This window comes from Fistularia commersonii, chromosome 15, assembly GCF_037954325.1.
Source record: "Fistularia commersonii isolate RoL2024-O1a breed Wild chromosome 15, RoL_Fcom_v1.0, whole genome shotgun sequence".
In the NCBI taxonomy this organism is placed as follows: domain Eukaryota; kingdom Metazoa; phylum Chordata; class Actinopteri; order Syngnathiformes; family Fistulariidae; genus Fistularia; species Fistularia commersonii.
Window position 1 is genome coordinate 16185691 of NC_141298.1, and position 21388 is coordinate 16207078.

The 21388-nt window shown below is 44.3% G+C and overlaps 2 protein-coding genes across 2 annotated transcripts; one reads left to right on the forward strand and one right to left on the reverse strand.

Moving 5' to 3' along the window:
* Positions 1-3050: 3050 nt before the first annotated feature.
* Positions 3051-6063, reverse strand: LOC147226664 (homeodomain-interacting protein kinase 1-like). Its single transcript, XM_086160401.1, has 9 exons — positions 5869-6063; positions 5572-5763; positions 5310-5491; positions 5023-5146; positions 4712-4831; positions 4267-4353; positions 3962-4158; positions 3721-3788; positions 3051-3142 (listed from the first exon to the last, which is right to left on the reverse strand). The coding sequence occupies exons 1-9, from the start codon at positions 6061-6063 to the stop codon at positions 3051-3053; spliced, it is 1257 nt and encodes a 418-aa protein (XP_086016527.1).
* Positions 6064-9018: 2955 nt separating this feature from the next.
* msantd2 (Myb/SANT DNA binding domain containing 2) lies at positions 9019-16043 on the forward strand. Its single transcript, XM_086160191.1, has 4 exons — positions 9019-9450; positions 10673-10928; positions 11503-11566; positions 12679-16043. The coding sequence occupies exons 1-4, from the start codon at positions 9019-9021 to the stop codon at positions 13604-13606; spliced, it is 1680 nt and encodes a 559-aa protein (XP_086016317.1). The 3' UTR covers positions 13607-16043.
* The last annotated feature ends 5345 nt before the right edge of the window (positions 16044-21388 follow it).

Consider the following 21388-nt stretch of genomic DNA (forward strand, 5'->3'; position numbering starts at 1 on the left):
GACTGGAGCGAGAGAGGTCAGGTCACGAATTGAGTTGGTAAGAGAAAGGATGATGGAGAAGAGAGGGTTAGATGGAAGCAGGTGATTGGCTGCGGTGACCCCTAAAGGGAGCGGCCCAAAGGAAAGAAAAGATGATGGATAGATAAGAGACTCAAGTTTACATGTCATAAGTCACATCTACACATCTAGTTGTTTAAGATTTTTGGGGGGCTGGATTTTAAAACTGTTTTTCACCAGGTCCCTCTGGCTTTGGTTAGCTTTGTTTCACTATTTTTCAGATACCGTGAATGAATCAGTGTTTTGACATTTGTTCTTCATGGAAAATCACCTGTAGTCTCAGGTAGGGTCAATGTGGTACAGATACGTTGGCTTGCATTCAATTATTAGAGGTTTAAAAAAGCGCTCCAAAAGCGCTCCAGAAAATTAAGAATTAATTTTACGTATAGTACAAAAAACTTATTGTTATAAGTTTATGTGTACCCATAACCATGCATACCCATAACCTTAGTAAGCATCTGAGGAAGAGCCTATGTTTGCTCGACACGTCATGCAAGATGACCTTTTTTGTACGGAATTAAGATAAATCATCTCTATTTTCTGGAGCACTTTTGGTGTGCGCACTTTTTTTCAAACCTCTATCCAGTCAACTTTTTTGATCCATCCCTAACTGGGCAGCAGATTGTTTGTGTTTTTTACATTTTCTTGTTTTTTATTATCAACATATATGCTGATTGGTGTTGTAGTTGTTGAGAACAACAGTAGGATAAACAAATGCCAAAGTCATATTATTAATGTTTCAAGTTAAATACGAAATACATTCGTTTCAGTAACCGGGTCTGCAAAAAGACGAATCTGAACTCTATCAGGGAAACAAATAGCACATATCTTTGAGTATTCGAAACATTTCGTTTGCACTCCTCTGCCTTTTTCAAAACCTAGAAAGTAAAATGAAATTTAATCATTTGACTTCAGTGCTGAAGGCTTCATTTTCTCCCAGAGCTGGCAGACCACTCTTGACAGCCTCTGCAGCACCTGTGCTCGCTCCTGGGCACTTTTAGAGCCGCGTTCGGAGTTTGGCAGTAATACCTCTGCGTTCTGGGGGGGATGAGATGAGGTCATGGTGACCTCAGCGTTCCTCCCCTTCGGACTGCTGCAGGGACGGTCGCAGACAAAGCTCCCGACACAGCGGTGTGAGGATGGACGGGCAGTCTGGATCGTGCTCCCGGAGTGGATGTGACTTGGACTCTCTGCAGGACTCGGAGCAGAAAGGGTCTCGCCGGCTCGCGGGCCGGCCTCATCCACGGCGTCACATTGGATGTGGTTCTTCCCCGCGGCAGAACAAGGAGAATTTTCCTGAGCGGGATCAGCAGCTCTGAAGGCAGAGAGCTGCGATTAGACATGTGTGGCACAAGACAATATAAACTTTAAACAAGATAAACTTTATTCTTTTAATTCTTTTGTCACAGAAAGGTAACATTTGTTGTGTCAATAAATATGAATATTACTATGTCTAAATATTTCACATTTTCCCATTGCAGCACTACATAATAACTCTTGAACTCTAACGGACAGCACAATGGGGGGAAAACAAAAAACAAAAAACAGCAAGGGTGAAAATAGACAACCAAAAACAACAAGGATAGGAGCATAAACACAGTTTGACATTAGCAATGACAAAAATAAACAAAAAATAAGCAGGATACGAGACCAACAAGGATAAAAATAGGGTGATGCGGTGAATCGTTGTATTTTGGATCATGGATAATAATGACAAGGACTGAGGACAGTCGACGATTATTACGTTTCTGCTTTACTGTGGGTTTGAAAGTCTTTGGGAACCAGATTTGTGAGGGTGAGCCTACCTGAGATGACGGTCAGCATTGGAAGATTTGGTTTCTAGGTTGAGATGAGATGAATTGATCACTTTGACTTGAAGCGCTCTCATCTCTCTTGATTTACCTCCATTCGCCCGGCTGTTGTTTCCAATGCCGCTCTCAGCGGGGCTCGGAAAACAAAGCTTGGGATGGTCGGGCTGGGCGTTCTTACCACCGCTACTGATTGCGTGGTGTTCATGATTGTTCCTCTTAGCAGGACAAGTTGGATGGAGGCTGGGACAGACCGGTTGGGCAGTTTTGTTTCTGGGACGTTCTGCGCTTTTCGTCATGGCGGGACAAGCATTGGGGTGGTTGGGGTGAAATGGCGTCCTGCTGGCGCTACAAGGGCGTCCCTGACTTGCCCTTTCAGTAGGACAAGGAGGGAGGCTGTCATGGACTGGAGGGACAGGTTGGCTTCTGCTGTGGAGATGTTCCTCGCCGCTCAGTCTTGCAGGGTGGGGACAAGGGTGGACAGAATCGGTAGTCCGGCCAATGCTGCTAGAAAGCTCCCGGCTGCTTTTCTTGGCCGCAAGAGAACGAGGGAGGGTCAGGAGGACTTGGTGTGCAGCCTGGCTCCTGATATTTGGATTTTCCTTCCTCGTCCTCACAACGGCATGAGGAGGGGAATAGGTCCGACACTCTGGACGAGCAGTTTGGCCACGACCGCGAGTTTCTTCCTCTCCGATGGCCTCTGTAGAATAACAGGTAGGAGTCTGAATTACCAGGTGGGCAGGGCGGCTAATGCCGGTTGAGCGTTCCTCTCCTCTCTTCTCGTCACGTCTTGGAGGAGAAAAAGTTGGACATTCTGGGCGGGCAGTCTGGCCACCACTCTGGTCATTTTTCTGTCTGCTTCTCTCCACAGGACAAGGATAGCCAAGGTCACTCTGACTGACTGGCTGGCTACCGCTGCATCCATGTGTCTGGAGAATCTTCTCAAAAACAACAGGAGGAGGAAATGTCTGATGATCTGAGCAGGCGGCCTGGCCGGTGCTGCAAGGACGTTCCTGGCTGCTTCTCTCAGGAGGAAGTGAACGGTCCGGATGAGTACCGCGGGAAGTCTGAATGGTCCTGCGAGCGAGCTTACGGTAACCTCTCTTAGCAGGATGGATAGCAGAACTGGTTTTGAGGAATGAGAAACTGTTGCAGGGATGTGTGTGGCTGCTCTTCTTTGCAGGACTAGGTGGAGAAAAGGTCTGGCCTTTTGGCGGGGCCGCCCGGACCCTGCAGGCTCGACCTTGACCGGATTGAGAAGGGGCCGTCAGGATGACCTGGGAGGACATTTTAGCGTCGTGACAAGGATGTTCCTGTACGCTCCTCTCAACATGACTTGGCGGTGAGAAGGTCCGGCTCTCTTGGTGGACAGTTAGGGCACTGGTGCGATGATTCTCCTTGCCGCCCCTCTCAGCGGAACAACGAAAAGGGAGGGTCCGAGGGACGATGCAGACCGACTGGCCGCCTGGAAGCACAAGGCTGCTTCTCCTCGTAGGATGGGATGCAGGATGAACCTGACGGGCCGAGTGAGCAGTCTGGCTACGATTTCTGGGCTGTTTTTTTAGGACCTTCTCAGCAGGATGAGGAGGAAGTGCCTGAAGGGCCGGGTAGGCAGTTTTACCCTTTTTGCAGGGCTGATCTCTGCTGCTCCTCCCAGCAAGATTAGGGGGAGAAAATGTCCGAAATTCTTTGCGAGCAAGCTGGCAACTGTTGGCGGGGTGCTCCTGGCTGCTCCTCTTCGGGTGACGTGGAACAGGCTGTCCACTCCTTACGGGATGGCTTTTCTTTCCCCTCTTTGCCAATTGAGAAAATGGGGGGATCTGAGGAATCGGAGTTGCAGTACTTGAAGGTGTACTTCCAACACCTTCTAGTGGTGGTGTCCTGTTTTCACAGATGGACATCACCTTAAAACAGGACCGGACACTGCAAGACACGAACACTGCCCATCAGTAACTCGCTAGCAGTATTGTCTGTTGCATTCAGATATGTGCGTACTCACATATGGACAAAATAGCACAAATGCAAACACGGAATCAAGCCGCGTAGGAATGGCAACAAGAGAAATGTGAAAAATTAAAAACCGGGTATTGTCTTACTGAGAGCTGTCGAAGTAATATCTGTCCAAGTGGAACATGTTGGTAAAATGATGCTCCATCACCTGATGGGGGGTCATCCTCATGCTAGCGTCAAGCTGAAGCATCCCCTTAACCATGTCTACAAACACGTGCACATCTGTTCTCTCCGCAACTTTATTGGCAGATTTTCTAGCGTTCCTAAAAACTCTCGGAGGAAACTAGGGGCAGGAAAAAAAAAAAGAGATAAATAAATAAAATACACCAAGGTCAAATGTGTCTTCAGTTGGCATCAACAGAAAAATAAGACTCTTTTTCCAGGTACTCACATGGAGGAGACCGTCCAGGGAGCTGAACTTGAAGTTCCTGGTTTCTTTGGGCTCGATCCCAGTCTCTTTTTGGAACTGTTCTGGTGACTGACAATGACAATGTTGTTGTTAGCATTGTTTTCTGTTCACAGAAGCACGGACAAACACTTTCATTCAACAAAGTGTGAGATCTCAATGAAATTATTTTGGACCATGTCGAAATCTTCTCGTCTTGGCAACTGAACTTGAAGCCTCATGGACGAGGGTTGAAACGTCTTCAAGTGAAGAAATTCAAGTCCAGTTGCCACGACAAGAAGATTTCGACAAGAATTCACCATGACCTGGATGACTGAGAACTTCCACAGAGGTATTTTGGGCCTTGAATTATTTTTTTGTCCACATATGCACCCCTGTAATGCACAAAATGAACAAAGGGACAAAAACATTCTGGTAAAAAGGAAAATACTTTGAGCTTCCAGACGCTGGCAGCGGCGTTGTATTGCTTCTGGAAGAAATGCTCTGTCTTCTGTCCAGAACCAAGGAGGTTTTCTGCAGGCTGACCTTGAGTCTCCACTATATATCTCATCTGAAAAAGAAATAGTGGTAGTAGTAACACTTTAAAAGGGTTTATGATTTTTAGAACGGCATATTATACATTAATTGCAAGGGAGAGTCAACTTCAAATATCTCTTACTCTCGCTGACTAACAAATCACCGGTGCAGGTCTGGAAAAGACGGCATATCACTGAAATTACTTCAAATTCAAGCGGTACTGACCATGTCATATTCATTGGTTCCAGGGTAAAGCAGGTCACCCAGGTAGAGACTCGCTGCCATGCACCCCAGAGACCACATGTCAATGGCCTCTGTGAATGGAAGCCACAAAATGATCTCTGGGGCCCTGAGAGAAGATGATATGCCATGATCCTGTCATCCACTTCCGGTATTTGAGTAAAGTAATGTGACAGGTGGAGCAAATGAGGCAGATGCAGCGTTGTTGTTCAATCGAGGAAGGCAAGGTATTTAGCATTTAACATCGTCAATCCATGAGTTCTATGACTCACCGGTAGGAGCGGGTTTGCATGACAGAGCCCACCCTGGTGGCAGAGGCATCGCAGGCCAGGCTGAAATCGATGACCTTGATCCTATATGGTTCTCGTAGGTGATTGATCAGCATCACATTGTCAAGCTTGAGGTCACCATGTATGATGCCAACACCTTTCAGATGGTCAAGTGCATTGGCAACCTTAGAGGTTAAGGATTATACTATAGTTCCTGTGGCCGGCAGTTGTTGAATTATGTAGACAGTGAGACAAGATCACTTACCTGGTAAACAATCGGTCTTATCTCCTTCAATTGGAGAGGTTTGTAGAGTCTCTCCTTCATGAAGTCACAAAGACTTTTGTCCAAATGCTCAAACTCAAGACAAACATGTCCTTGGATATAAAAGGCAGTGGTCCACCGAACAATGTTGCACTGGTCTGAGTCCAGGTTCTTGATTTTCTGCAAGGCTGCAATCTTTAAAAAAAATTCAAAAAAAACAAAATGACTTTTGCAATGTATTACGGGAACCGATATGCAAACGATGATCATGGCTAAGTGGAACGCACATTCGTTTCCTACCTCCAGTTTGGCATTTTCACGGGAGAGGCCTCTGTTCTTTATAATTTTTACAGCAACCGTGAGTTTGTTGTCCATCCTTGTGCATTTTACAACTTCTCCAAAAGAGCCCTTTCCCAAGAGCGATAGCACCCGGTAGCTGGTGGTCGAGGAGTGGAGCCAGCCTCCTCTAAACGACTGCTCCGGAGTTGTACCCATGAGAAGATCCTTGCCGGTGGGAACTTAATAGAAGCATACCAGATGATGCTATTCATGTATGATGACTGCGCTGTATATTTGACTGACATATTTATAACATTTTATGATTGCTGTTTTTTTTTTCCAAATAAATGACTGTACCGTATAATGTATGATGTTACATAAAATAACTGTATTACATCCAGCTTCTTCAAATACATCACAGTTTATCTAAATGTATGCTTTGAAATGACCGATTTTCCGCTGTCATCACCTACCTGTGAATTCTTATACCAAACAGGAATGCAAATTACGCTGTAGTATAATTTTCACTAATAATAAGCTAAAAATGTATTTAATGGTTCATGGTTTCAATCATATTTTCTTAATTTTCATGAAACACTTCACATATTATACAAGCAAGTTGCTACAGGAAACTTAAATTTTAATCACCAGTTTGTCTCTTGCTAAAGTTTGCTGCTTTGTGTTCAGTTGAAAATTCCTCTGTATTTAGGGAGTACAATATTGCGAGTGATAATACTTACAGAGTCTGGCATTTTCTTGTACGTTTCCTCAGAGAAGAAGGTTTGGGATAGCTGTCACGAGGGTTTGGGAGTAATCCAGTTGAAATGCTGTGTATTTCGAGCAAAAAACCGACAGGGGTCTGACAGAGCTGAGCACCCAAACATGGTGATCCCCTGTGTTCTTTGAACTCCATGGCAACGAATTGCAATAGCTTTGTTCTAAAACAACAGTTTTTCGGAAACCCCTACAGCAGCACTAAGATTGGGTCGGTCAGATAGAAATGCAAAACTTACTTCATTCTCACTGTTTGGACAGATAAAACCATGCCTACTTCCACACAATTGTTTTTTTGGAAATATTTTTGATCACTGATGTTCTTTATTTTGTGCTATGAGTGCATGTGTACCTAACACAGGACTGGTTCACTCATTAGTTGAAGTTAATATCAAATGCGTTTACACTGGATTACACTCATCCATTTCCAGCAGAGCTCCCATGCAAGGCAATGCACTTCAGTGTGCAGACAGATGGACTGAACCGTCAAACTTTCGGATCGAAGGGGCGATCAGTCTACTAAATGAGACACAGCCGACCCAGTTCTGAATAAAAGTTAATCATACTCTTGTAAGACAGCCGTATGGAGGAATCCTGTATTTGGAGGATGGAATAGCAGTCCTTTGCGGTGTCCTTTGCTCAAACGGCGAAAGGCGCCGCAAGGCCGCCACGACCCATCGGCCTCGGGCAACATGCGAAGCAGGGAGCCCCGCGGGCTGTTGGACAGCCTCACAATTCCCTGGGACTCCATGGTAGAAATGTCCTCCTTGACTGTGGCCAATTTTTCCAAGTTGTGAAAACTCTACACCAATAATGCTCTACACCATGTTTAGTCGCCGTGGTGGAAAAGGTGTGGTGAGCAAGGGAAAATTTACTAGCAACCGTTGAAAATCATCACCGGATGCGAAAAAGTTTGCGAGTGTTCGCGGTCCAACTCCCCCTGTTTAGTACGGAGAGCATCAAATAAATGGCTGTTGGTACAGAGTGAAGCAGTGCCACGCCTTGTCGACAACACAAAACTATAGACGGCGAACTGTCTGATAGCTTGAGCTTGACCTTAAATTGGTAATTTGTGGAACATTTGTAACAACAAAAGGCTTGTTGCATAATTCGGTCTGGGTTAGCATACTGTTGTTCGCTAAGACACTTGATTTAGTTTACTTATTTAGCAAACTATAGCTGTTCATATTGGCGATAATTTTACATTGATTGAGCGTTGTTTTTTTATCCAATACAAATATTGCCATTTAAAGTGAAACATTAGCAATAGCCGAATGCTTGTTGCACATTTTAGCTTGAGTGTCCCGTTTCCTATTCCAATTTTCCGTCGATAAAGCTTGGTTTTATGGTTCTACAGCTTGTGATAAATCATGTCTTGGGTACTTAAAGCACTTAGTAATGTATTATGGTTTTTATTATGTTTCAGCTAAAATACCAAATTGGAAATAGCAGTCCTTGAGGCTCAATTCAAGGTCTTACTTTTACTGTGTGCTCGCTCGGTAACAAATGAACACAGAATATTGTTAGCTCCAGGTTAGCATACTGCTGTGGATAGTTAAGACACTTGTTTCAGTTTGTTTGTTGAATTAATTACTCCAGTTGGTGTTGGCAGTAATTTTACATTAATTGAGCTATGAAATATGGAGTTATTTCATTCAGTACAAATATTGCCATTTAAAGTGAAACATTTGTAATAACCGAATGCTTGTTGCACATTTTAGCTTGAGTGTCGAATTTCCTATTCCTCTCTTCCCACAATTACGCTTAGCTTTATTGTACAGCTTGTGATAAATCACGTCCTGGGTTCTTAAGGCACTCGGTAATGTAGTATGATTATCATTATTATCGTTTTTATTATGTTTCTTACTTTTACTGTGTGCTAACTTGGTAACAAATGAACTCCGAATACTGTTAGCTCCAGGTTAGCATACTGCTGTGGATAGCTAAGACACTTGTTTCAGTTTGTTTGTTGAATTAATTACTCCAGTTAGTGTTGGCGGTAATTTCACATAAATTGAGCTATGAAATATAGGGGCATTTCATTCTGTACAAATATTGCCATTTAAAGTGAAACATTTGTAATAACCGAATGCTTGTTGCACATTTTAGCTTGAGTGTCGAATTTCCTATTCCTCTCTTCCCTCGATAACGCTTGGCTTTATTGTACAGCTTGTGATAAATCACGTCTTGGGTTCTTAAGGCACTCGATAATGTAGTATGATTATCATTATTATCGTTTTTATTATGTTTCCGCCATGATAAGCATTGTGAATAGCGGTCCTTGAGGCGCAATTCAACGTGAATGGGACCGCTGTGGGCGTAGCTTTAAGGCCCGCTGGCGTAAAGCCTGGACGTCACCTCCCCTCCCCTCCTCCCCTCCTTAGCAACAGAGGCAACATGGCGGCGTCCAGCAACGCTGAGCAATCTCCAGACATATCCACGCCGTTAAAGATCCCGAAAACCGAGGTGCCATCCCCCGAGTCGGAGGATTTGAGCGACGGTAATCAATACCACTCCAACCCCTCCACGCCCAACCGCTTTTCGCCTCTTAACGTGGGCTCAGGGACCGCGGGCAGGACCGCGGCCTCATCCTCGTCCAACAGCTTCACGGCTTGCCGAGGAATGTCGTGGACGCCGTCCGAGACGAACGCCCTCATCGCAGTGTGGGGTAACGAGAGACTGACGGAGGCGAGGATGCAGCAGCTGGAGGTGGCGGGGACCGTGTTCTCCGGTAAGGCCCCCGGACCCGCCATGTACGAACGGGTGTCCAGAGCCCTGTCGGAGCTGGGCTACGAAAGGACGCCGTCCCAGTGCAGGGAGAGGATGAAGGTAAGTAAGGTGGCGAAGATAACGTGTGTGTGTGTGTGTGTATGTGTGTGTGTGTGTGTGTGTGTGTGTTATCTGGAACCTGTAGCTCTTTGTCGTGCAGCTCTTGGGTCTTTCAATATATTGGTATTTTAATACTACAGGGAGTCTCACATGAATAAATCAGCAATTAATCATAATGCTAATGACCTGTCACTGAGTCATGGACGGTGGAAGGTGCATCGGAATACCAAGACCTGCTCCCCGGGTGTGCATCATCTGACTGTATGTCCTGTCCTGAAATTAAGTTTTTCATTTTCTGCAGCAAATGTTACATCAATGTAATGAAAAACAACATGGATCATTTCCCCCTGAACTTTCAGATTTTGGCCAGCGCTGGTGGTTCTTATTTCCCCTGACAATCTCAGATTTGTAGATATTACCTTGCTGACTCTTATGTAATTTGCATTTTTTTTTTTCTCACATGCAAAAAAGGGGATTTTTCACTCTGCGTAATAGTACTTTTGTTCCCGACGTTTTTCGGTGCATCCCAACGGCATTTTGGACCGATTTGATGCGACTTTAAATCGAAGGGTCATTTAATCATCTATGATTTAATTACTGTACATGTGTTAATGCTCTTTGGTCTGAAATGAGTTGGTGCCCTTCGTCACGCCAACTTGAAATAATAGTTGACACACACACTCTTGCCTTCTCGTGCTGAATAACCAGCAGGTGATGGTGATAAACCCTAATTGCTGCCTCCATTCACGCAGCTTGTTGTGAAAAACGTCTCTGCAAATGATTTAAACAAAACATAATATCTGGACCTCTACGAGGTTCTGATAAGACGTAAACTGCTTGATTTGAAGCAAAACCCAGTATCCATAGCGCTGATCCAAGATTCAGCAGATATATTTATCGGCAAGATGAATAGCGTGGTAGATTTAATGGCTACTTCCTTTTTTGTTGAGGATGCAAAGTCCTCGGCCATGTTGTTTCAACATTGCAGAAAGATGAATTCCACAAAGCTTCTCTCTCTCCAAGGTCTCAGTCAGACGGTGCAATATCAGCGAGCCTGTTTCACTGTTCACACGCTGGGCTTAAACCGTCAGTGAAAAATGTAGTGATTCTTCTTCTCTGGTTATCAGTTTACTGTCAAGTTAAATGGCCTTATATGTACCGTATGAATTTACACTCTGGGCCATCGGCATGCGTGAACCATCTGTGCTTCCGTGGCCCGCAGACACTCCGGCGATGCTACAGCCGCGTGAAGGAGCACGGTATCGGCAAAAGGAAGAGCAGCTACACAATCGAGCAGCTGGAGAAGGTTTTTGGACAGGGAGGCTGGGACTCCCAGAGCTGCGCCCCGGTGCTGATAAACAGCAGTGGCCTCTACCAGGAGATGGAGTCCGATGGCAGCACCCTGGAAGACTTTTCCCAGGAGGACTGGTGCAACCAGGTTCTGGACTCTGCTTTCCAGGAGGGAGACATGGAGACCGGTGAGTGCCGAGTCAAAGTCCCTGTCCTGTCACGGATTGATGTTCTCACTTGACTTGTCAGGTCATTTCTTTGAGTTGAGCCACTCAGTCCGTCATTTCTGCATGTGATATTTCTGTCCCGATTTCAGGTAATTAAGTTGAATTAATATGTAAAACAGACAGATGGCCTGGGTGTGTCAGAGAGGGTAAATATTCTTTACTATTCCTGGTGGTTGGACCAGATGGTCAACATGATGGACGGGCGCAGACTTAATTTGCTGCTTAACTGTAGTTTTATTTGGAAAGTGTACTGTAAGTTGCTCAAAGTGTGAATGCGTGCCATTGCGCAGACGTTTTGTTGAGATAACAAATAGACCTGTAATTAAAACGTAAATCCTTTTTACATGAATAGACCCCTGTATAGTGTAATGGTGTACTTTGTTGCTTGTTATTCATCCGATGACACAGAAACTTCAACCTTAATTTCAGCTCGACCGGTCACTCATTTTTCTTTGAGATCGATAACGCATTTAAGTCGGCTGTTGAAGTGAATGTTGTATTGACTTAACCAACATGCCTGTTTTTTTCCTCTTAGAAGAAACCCAGATGCCTAAAAGCAGGGTGCTACAGATTCAAGCGGAGCTGTCAGAACAAACCCAGTAAGTTTGATTAGAAGGAAGAAACAACTGGATTATGATTGAGTTTAATTTGGGTTGATCCATGAAAATATGCCCTGTTGAAATATTACTAAAGGTAACCTACAGTGGGGATGCACAAATTGGTTACTTCTAGATCAGCGGTCGGGAACCTATGGCTCTTCCGGTGACGGCATATGGCACCCAGACAATTTTGAATCGGGAAAAAAAAAATCAGTTTGGAACTGATTTTAAAATATTTGTGACATTTCTTCATAATACTGTGTCATTTTACAGTAAACAGAAATTAGTTTTGAAGATAAATTTCACGGCTCACCCGTCGGTCGGGTTGGGAACCAATGGCTTCCGAGCATGTCCGGGTCATTGCAAAGGGAAAGAAATCAATTTTATCAGATAGACAACTTGTTTATCCGCTTCAAGCCAACTAGTTAATCCGCTTCAACCCTTGTAGCAGAAAATATGTTGAAAATAAAAAAAGACATTTATTACTATGCATTCCAGGCTACGTGGACAGAGGAATTTGCATTTGGATCTGTGGTATGTCTAATATGCAATGATAAAATTGCATGGATGAAACCGTCAAATATAAAGCGGCACTTCGAACAAATCCATGCAGCACCAGAGGTCGCATTAAAAGTAAGACCTATTTAATTTATTAGACGTTAAAAATACTATATGGCTCTCAATGAAATATATTTAGAAATATTATGCTTTTATGGCTCTACCAGTCAAAAAGGTTCCTGACCGTTGTTCTAGAGCAATTGCTTAATTTGGTCATTAGTTGCCGATTTTGCTCTTGGTTTCCTTTTACTTTGTTGTTGTGACACCCCTAAATGTTTTGAACGTTACTGAATTTCAGCTGTTCGTCATCGCGGTTGACAACCTCAGCACAAATTCAAATACATTTATCAATACGTTTGAGCCGTGACTTCAAACTACACAGCATAATAATCGGCCAGTGTCATTTGACTTGCAGACTGACATTCAAGGCGGCAAATATCACGGTTCTGATTTTTTTAAAAAAAAAAGAAGTTTTTTTTAAAGCAGTTTATAGGAAGAGAGAAGTGTCACTCTCGCCACACGCAATCTCTAAAATGAGAAATATGTTTCCGTAGAAAAAGAGAAACCATGCAGACTGTGATGCGTATCCTTGAGTCAGTGCAGCTGAAATGGGAGCACTTCCAGACGTGGACCGAGTTCTCGAGGCTACACCTGTCCAACAAGCTGGCCATCTTTGGCGTGGGTTACAACACGCGCTGGCGCGAAGACGTGCGGTACCACTACGCCGAAATCAGCTCCCAGGTGCCTTTGGGGAAGAGGCTCCGTGAATACTTCAACCCGGAGAAACCGGAGGGCCGCATCATAATGACCAAAGTTCAAAAGATGAACTGGAAGAATGTCTACTACAAGTTCCTCGATATTACCATCAGTGAGGCCCGCTGCTTAGAGCTGCATATGGAGGTGGACTGGATCCCTGTGTCCTTGTCCCGGGCGACAGGCAGTGGCTCTCGCACATCCCACTACCTCCTCCCCGGGGACCTGCCCAAGGCATACGGACTCTACGCCATCGGCTACGAGGTCATTTCGTCGGCCCAGACCTCGCCTCAGAGTGATAATCAAGACCGAAGCTTACCTCAGTGCGAGCCGGAGAACGGGGTTCAAAACCCGGCTGACTGCGAGGGAGCGGGGAAGGGTGACAGGACGGGGGCCAAAGTCACATACTGCTACTTGGGCATCGCTGAGGACAGGACCATACAGCAGTGCCTGTTCCAGCATTTTCAGGGTCCCGGAAAGCACTACGTCCACGGCGAACCCTCGGCCGTGACCCGTTTCCTTCAAGAGAACTGCCGCGCGGAGGAGCGCGACGGAGCGGAGGGCTCGGCTCAGCGTTTGGCCGTTTACATCAAGTTAATCGAGGTGGAGCTTGACTTCCTGTCAGCAGGCTCCTTGGTGGAGTGCCTGGAAACGGCAGTCGGTTATTCTTTGAAATACAACAACAAAGAAACATCACAACAGCCGCTCTGCGTCGGGGACAATTATTGAATAAAGATGTGATCAACAAGTGCTACAGCCAGCGGAGCGAGATGGAGAGCGCCGAGTTTTGTCTGTTACGAAACACTGACGTGTCGAAGGGCCTTTTCAGCCGATCCGCTCTCATCGAGACGAAAGCGTCTCGGTGCAAAATCTGGCCAATGTATTGTGTGTGTAAGTATGGCAAGAGCAGCTTACCGGAGCTGCAACATTCAAGACATACGTACTTATTATTATTTTAGTCAAATGTGCACTACAAAGGTTCTGCTGCTTGTTTCGTGTTGATATATATTTCCTCATCAGGGAGTGCAGGGGTTGGCAAGGTGACTACTGCAGTATGCATCTGTCTACCTCAGTAGGATGTGTAGCAGACAAGGCAGCAAGGGGACCATAGAGTGTATTTATTCTGAAACTGCCTTTATAGCGACTGTTGAATTCTGGACCTGAATTCTAGAGCCTGATGGATACTGATTTTTTTTTTTTTTTTTTTTTTTTTTTTTTTTCTTAATGTATTTTTGCCATTTTTTTATCTATTTTCCAGCAAAAATTATATATTACATATATATACACATGACATATATACACATATACATACATACGTGTGTGCGTGTGTGTATATATATATATATACATATATACATGTGTGTATACATATGTGTATATATTATATGTGTATATATATATGTGTGTGTGTGTGTGTGTGTGTGTGTGTGTGTGTGTGTGTGTGTGTGTGTGTGTGTGTGTATATATATATATATATATATATATATATATATATATATGTACACTGTGTGTGTGTGTGTGTGTGTGTGTGTGTGTGTGAGACTAAGAAATTGCAATAGGAATTGGCCAGTATTCTACAGTTACGTATCTACTCCAGCAAAGTGCACTAAAAGGATCAAAAGTATTCAACTCGTTATATTAATGAGTTACTGATATTCGAGCAGCTGTTTAATTGTCGCGTAGAATTAATCTCACCTGATAATGTTGTTAATTAGTCATGAAGAATGAGTTGCGACAGATGATGAATTCACATCTGAAAGACAGTAACTATTATTAGATACACCAGTCTAATGTTGGATCGTATGTCAGTCCGGTTTGCACATTCACTACGTTTAAATTCCAGCGTAACTTGTTTTGGACAGCTTTTTGTAGAAGTTAGGATATTTTAGCTGTGTTTGAATTTACTTTGTGAAGGCTATTTCTTCATTTTGGCTGTCAAAACATTTAATTTCCCTTAACTTTTTGAGTCAGATCTTTAATACTTGATTGGTTCATTTCAATCTTAACTGCATGCTCGCGACTCCATGATTTTGCACGACGTTGAGTTTTGTTTTCCCTACCTCCTTGTATTAATACGCTCCTGCCATAATGAGCCTCAAAACTGTCTGAAAAATATAAATTACAAGAGAAAAATCAACTAGCTTCGATCTGCCAAGTATCAGTTTGGCGGATCACGTGATCTCACGATCAACACTCTGAAATCGTCCGTGTCGAGTTATGAATCTGCTGGGAAGCGTCACAAAAACCATCATCTATTTAAATTTAAATCACCGGTTGAACAATCTATCGGTCAGGCTCTACTGAATTCACAGAGCGTATGAATGACTTATGATGACTGCCTTGTTTTGAAAGTAACCTGGGCTGCAGCTGGAGGGGCTTCAGTCCCAACAGGGGCCACAAGAAGTTGTTCCCCCGGTGGGCCGAACACCATTTAAGTTGTCTTGCTGATTATTTTGCTGCTGCACAAGTTAACCCCCACACCCCTTTTCCTCTTCTGGATATCAATCTCTGAAGGTATTGTGATTTTGTGCAATTTTTTTTTTTTGTTGTGCCATTAAAAAAAAAAAACAACGCTATTCTATTTTTAATTAATAATTTTACTGATGTTACACTGACGTAAATACGCAGTAGGCCTTTATGTGTTGGGAGCCAGAGGTCTGGAGCATCTCTAGCTGGGGCTTAGGGGTTGTGGGTATCCGAATGCGGACGCCTCAAAAGCCGGTCGCCCAATACCAACCGGTATTTCAGTGAACACACAGGTAAGAGTTCAGATGTTGGGCTTCTCGTCAGGTAACGACTAAAAGCTGCAGACTCGTCCACACCTGATCGATCCTTTGTGATTCCTGAGGTTTAAGTGCAATGTGCCAGGAGAAGACTGTAGAGAAGACTCTTACGATAGAGAAGTCCATATTGACTATATATATAAATATATATATATAAATATATGAAATCTGTATATCTATAATATATATTTAAGAATTTCGATGTTCTTGAGCATTCCGGCTTTTGCAAACTTGCAATGTTGATCTGTTTGGGTAAACAGTATATGATATTTTCTATTCTATTGACGCCATGTCCTGTATGTGATTGTTTTGAAGTCACTGTCTTGTATGTTTACATGTTTGAAAAACAATAAATGGGGCACTCACCGTCATTTGCCACACAGTGGAAATAGCTGATGCTTTTTGTTTGTTTCAGTCGCGTCACTCTGGCACTGAATCTTTCTGTTTTTTAAATGTGCTGTTCTATAAAACCTGAAATGGCCGCAGTGGAATCATGTCCCATCCCCAGTGAGGACGGTGAAGGTTTCCGGAGAGATCGTAGTCTTTCAATACAGGAATGCGTGGATATGATTTCGATATTCTGTCGAGGGTCGAACGAACGATGCTTCTTGGTTGCGCCGCCAGGTTGTAGTGGCAGCAAACTCACTGGGCCCATCTCGACATCCCCGTCCCCAGCAACGCCCTCAGCTCTCACTGGGGAACCCAAAGAGCTAGAAACACTGCTCAAAAAAATAAAAGAAACACTAAAATAACACCTCCTGGATCTGAATGAATGAAATATTCTAATGAAATACTTTGATCTTTACATAGTTGAATGTGCTAACAGCAAAAATGATCAATGGAAATGAAAGGTATGAACCCATGGAGCTCTGGATTTGGAGTCAGACTCCAAATGAAAGTGGAAAAACACACTATGGGCTGATCCAACGTTGATATAATGTCCTTAAAACAAGTCAAGATGAATCCGTGTCAGACATCCTGGAAATCTACTCCAGGATGTCTGGGCTCTTAACTCTCCCAGGCCGTGCCCAGACAAAAATTCATTTTAGCCGCTCGCGTTCGAGACCTTGTACTTTCGGTCGTGACCCAACCTCTCTGAGAAACGGCGCTGCAGCCGTCCGCCTGTCCGTCTTACTCCTTGTCACCCTCGTGACATCAGCGGGCTTCACTCGAGGCAGCAGCTCTATCCGACCCAGGGGGCACAAGCCACAGATTTTCAGCAGATCCCCCCGCCGGCCTCCAACCGGTTAGCTGCTGAGTCTCATTCCCGCCGTTTCGCATCTCGGACGCAAACGGCCCCGAGGCCGACCGCGATGAAGCCGACAGAACCGCCAACCTCTGCACAGAACGAGTCCCGTTCTCAAACAGAAGCGCCGGCAAAGGGCAGCCCTGGTGGACCTGGAACCGTATTGTGGCGAGAATTCGTAGCATTTGCAGGCGTGGAGTTCAAGGACAACAGTTTTTAATGTAACATTTAATTTAAAACACTGAAATACACTTCTCGAAAAAATGAAGGGAACACTAAAATAACACATCCTAGACCTGAATGAATGAAATATTCCATGTTTTTTTACATAGTTGAATGATCTGACAACAAAATCACTCAAAAATTACCAATGAAAATGAAATGTATGATCCATCGTTGATGTAATGTCCTTAAAACAAGTCCAAATGAAGCCGTGTTACTTCCAGACAGTTTGATTTCACAGAAGTTGGAGTTACACTGTTGTTAAAGCTCTTTATTTTTTTGAGCAGGACATGAAATGTTCTTGAATCATAGTTTCACAGTTGATATGAGAAAGCAGGAGAGAAACCATGATCACCCGTCTGTGGAGGTTCTCAATCACAAAATCTTGCGGTGACAACCGGACTCGAATTTCTTCACCCCTCATCCGAGAGGCTTCTTCAGTTCCGGAATTGACTCGGTTATGGCGTCTTACTGCAAACGCACCCTGCATCAGCAAAAAAAGCATTCTCACCGAGAAAATGCATGGAAAGGAACTCCAAAGTTGAGCTATGGATGGTGTGTGTGAGGCTGTCGTTCCCAAATGCTGCCAGAAGATGGCAAAAGACGGCCACTGGTGGAAATGCCTACATGGACGAGCCTGAAATTCAGTGTGACAGACCTGAATTCCACGTCAAAAGGCGTTCACCCCCAAATGAAAACAGGGTCTTCCGAGGAGGACGTTCCTCTGCACTGTTCGTGCAAACAAATAAAAACCCGTTCGGCTATTTCAACTCGAGCAATTAGATTTATTTTTCTAATCGCCGCCCCCACAAACAACTATATGCATGTATGGCATTTTATCCCCTTTGTCGTTTCTTATTTCCATTTCTCGGGTTATGAAAATGTTTCACCCGGTCGGTAAATAATTGATGTTACATTTTGCTATTTGCTGTTTAATTTACATCGTAAGTGCGATATTCAGCCTCGGTGAGAGAAATTACACTCACATCATGTAAATACATTTTTAATGGCACTTGGCTGTTGTATATTTGATAAGCCCGTTAGCTTTTGTTCACAGTAAATGTACAATAGGCTGATAAAGCGGTGTGTTCACACGGTGTGTGTTGGGGGACAGCATTTCCCGCTAAATGAATTTAATCTTCGGGGCGTCACGGTTCAAACTTATTCGCCTCGGTCCGAGCCGCACGGAGCGTTTCATCAAAGAAAATAGCCTATATTTCAAATTGTTTTCCCCCGCCGAGGAAAACATCCAGAAACGGCGGGGTCACGTGTCACACCTCAGCCACTTTCCAAAATGAAACGTAAAAACATGACCCGAGGGCGAGCGAAACCGAACCCGGATTGACCCGGTTGTCCTCCGGGGACCCCGCCGCCGGTTTCACGGACAGATTTTCTGCGTTTCCACCGAGCTAGAAGGCCGTGACCGGCGCTGCCGCAGGGCCGGCGATACCGTCCACTCCTGCAGGCGTCGCCCACACGTCTTCGCTCGATAAGCAGACCCAACTTTATCATCATCGTCCTGTTTTTTGTGTTTTTGTTGTTTTTTTTTTAACAGTCAGATATCGGTGTTAATTAATTATGATGTTTTTGTGTGGAAATTAATGGAGTGGAGGAGGACATGGAACAGCCCAAAGGAACGGAAGATGATTTTAGCGTGTTGGTTCATACGTTCAAATCCGAAAAACCTTTCTTTACGAGTCCAATACGAGTGTTTCTTAGCCACCGCCTGCATTTCCCGAGGGGCTCAGGTTCCCCTGAACTTAACGGGAAATATCCATCAATCACAAACAATGTTTTTTCGGACGAGAATTTTGAATTCGTCTGCAACGTCAATATTTGCTTTATAAATACACAACCTGGAGGAGGACGTGCTCATGCCTGATGTGGGAAACTTCTTGTCGTAGCAACTGGACTTTAATTTCTTCACTTGAAGACGTTTCAGCCCTCATCCAGTTCAATTCTAATGACCTATGGGGAGTTTACAAATATAAGTGCCATATAACAAAGGGGGGTTCTTATGCTAATAACAAATTATCAACAAATTGTTAGCACAACAACCCGCGTTTCTGCAGATCACCTCTCCATTTACACAACAAGCCACCATAACCGAGACTCGCCTAAAAACCCGGCAGTTATATTGGGAAACTCCCCACAGGTGATTAGAACTGAAGAAGCCTCTCGGACGAGGACTGAAACATCTTCAAGTGAAGAAATCCAAGTCCAGTTGCCAAGACAAGAAGATTTCGACAGGAGTTCTCCGTGATGTCCGACAAACACGAGCTGCAGAAATGACACCTGCTGCCGGAGCCTCTGATCATCTGATCGTCTTCGGTAACTCACCCCGTTTCCCGGCTCCTCCACGGGCGTTTGTGCTGAGAAAAAAAGGATTTACCACCTCCACACCACTTGCATCCATGACCTCGTTCTTCTTACGGCGCATTTCCACAGGTGAGGGACCGAGGCATCAGCAATAAGTGGATCTGACGATGTGATACGATCGTACGGCTCGTCCACGGATGATGTTTAAAATAACGAGTTACCTTTTTTAGTGTGCGCACACTTAGAGAAATGAAAAAAAAGTTTGTTTTTTCCAACTCTTTCACCCATAAAATGCATGCATGTTCTCTGTAGGTTGAGCCGTGACGTGCAGTCAGGTGAGGCAGGAAAGGCCGTGCCTCACCTGACTGATCTTGGAAAGCAAAAATTGTAAATGAAAAAAAAAAGAATAAAATGGTTATCAGCGATTTGCACTATAAAGATATTTTTCATTTAATTTCACCAATTTTAGATTGTTTTTTTTCATTCAAAATGGCTGTATTTCTACGGAAAGATACAGGAAATATTTTTTACCTCATACCATTAACTCGACACAGTAACTCACTCAAATCAGTTACTGCGCTATTTCACTTTGCCACTTTGTTCGTTATTTATTCCTGTGTATTGGTAAATATGGAGACATTTAATTAGTTTTTTTTAGATGACACTTTATACTTTTAAACTTCAGAGTTTATTTATTTTACCTAGTTTTTACATGTATTTTTAGCTTGTCTTGTCCTTGTATGTCTTGCTGCTGCCGCTGCAAAACAATTTCCCAAGCGTGGGATCATGAAAGTTCATCTCATTTTCACATTTACTGTTCAAGTAGTGAGAAGAGACTTACGGTGAGGCAGCGGACTGTTGAGCCTCACCGTAGATTGTGCGATGATGACTTACATGCTCTGCCCCAAGACCATATCGCCTTCTCTCTGTATGTTGCTCTTAAACCCTTTTGCTCAATGAACTACATTTCCAATGTTTTTGTGTCAACAACTGTATGTGTGTTACTAGTTTCTTGTGCTGAGCAATTACAAAACGTCTGCTTAGAGCCTCCAAGTGAGGCATGCAGTTCTCCTGCCTCATGGTAGGCGTACCTCGCCGTACCTCAGTCTACTTCAGAGCATTTTTGCATATGTGTGATCGCAATGCATTTTCAGGACTACGATTCGGTCAATCCGCACATGCATGCGTTTATGTCGCACATTTTATGGTGGAGGGGAAAAAAAAGTTCATCATATCTTGACATTTCACCACAGTGGCATAAGACCTAGAATTGCCTTATCTGCCCCGTTCAAATTATTCAGCACTAATATAAATAAAGGCGTTGCAGTTGTTTCTCCAAATGCTCCAGCTGGCGGCCCAGATTCACATTTACAACCCCACAACAAAATAAGGGCCGGGCCCTGCTTCCTCGGATTTAATCACAGGAATAACCCGCGCTCACCTCTCATAATTGAGCAATCCTCCCGCATTAGCCTCACCCTTGTTGCCGGGGCAACTCGGCAACCTTGGACGATGAAATAAAAGCGGTGTGACCACCTCTCGGAGCACAGGTCAGTCCATATTTTTTAACGTCGGGGCCGGCGGGAGGGGAGGCGGGGGAGGCCTCACCGGGGAATTCACGTCAAGCTGAGCCCAGTCTGTTTGTCTGCTTTCAGACCCACACCTCTTCACACATGACGGCACAGGAGCAGAAGATTTTCACAGGGCGACCGGAGGGGCGGAGGGGGGGGGGGGGCTTTGCTTTGCTTGTGTGTGGGTTTGGAAAATCAGCTTATTGTTGCAAACGCTCCAGCTGCGTGTTTAAAACGGCCACGTTTCGCACACGTGGATCGTGCCAGCCTGTAACCGAAGGGGGTCAAAGGGGGGAGGGGGGTGCGTTGAAAGGCAAACTCAAGGCCAGCGAGTTCGCTCACGCCGATATACGGCGGAATTGAAAGGTTT

Excerpts from the sequence above, each read along its gene's own strand:
- LOC147226664 (XM_086160401.1), bottom strand. The coding sequence starts at position 6,063 with ATGGGTACAACTCCGGAGCAGTCGTTTAGAGGAGGCTGGCTCCACTCC. Across the intron at positions 4,354-4,711 it reads CCAGCGTCTGGAAGCTCAAA|TCACCAGAACAGTTCCAAAA; the intron begins GTATTTTCCTTT and ends TGTCATTGTCAG. Across the intron at positions 3,143-3,720 it reads ACCACTAGAAGGTGTTGGAA|GTCATCCTGACGGCCCCTTC; the intron begins GTACACCTTCAA and ends ATGTCCTCCCAG.
- msantd2 (XM_086160191.1), top strand. The coding sequence starts at position 9,019 with ATGGCGGCGTCCAGCAACGCTGAGCAATCTCCAGACATATCCACGCCG. Across the intron at positions 9,451-10,672 it reads AGTGCAGGGAGAGGATGAAG|ACACTCCGGCGATGCTACAG; the intron begins GTAAGTAAGGTG and ends CGTGGCCCGCAG. Across the intron at positions 10,929-11,502 it reads GGAGGGAGACATGGAGACCG|AAGAAACCCAGATGCCTAAA; the intron begins GTGAGTGCCGAG and ends TTTTCCTCTTAG.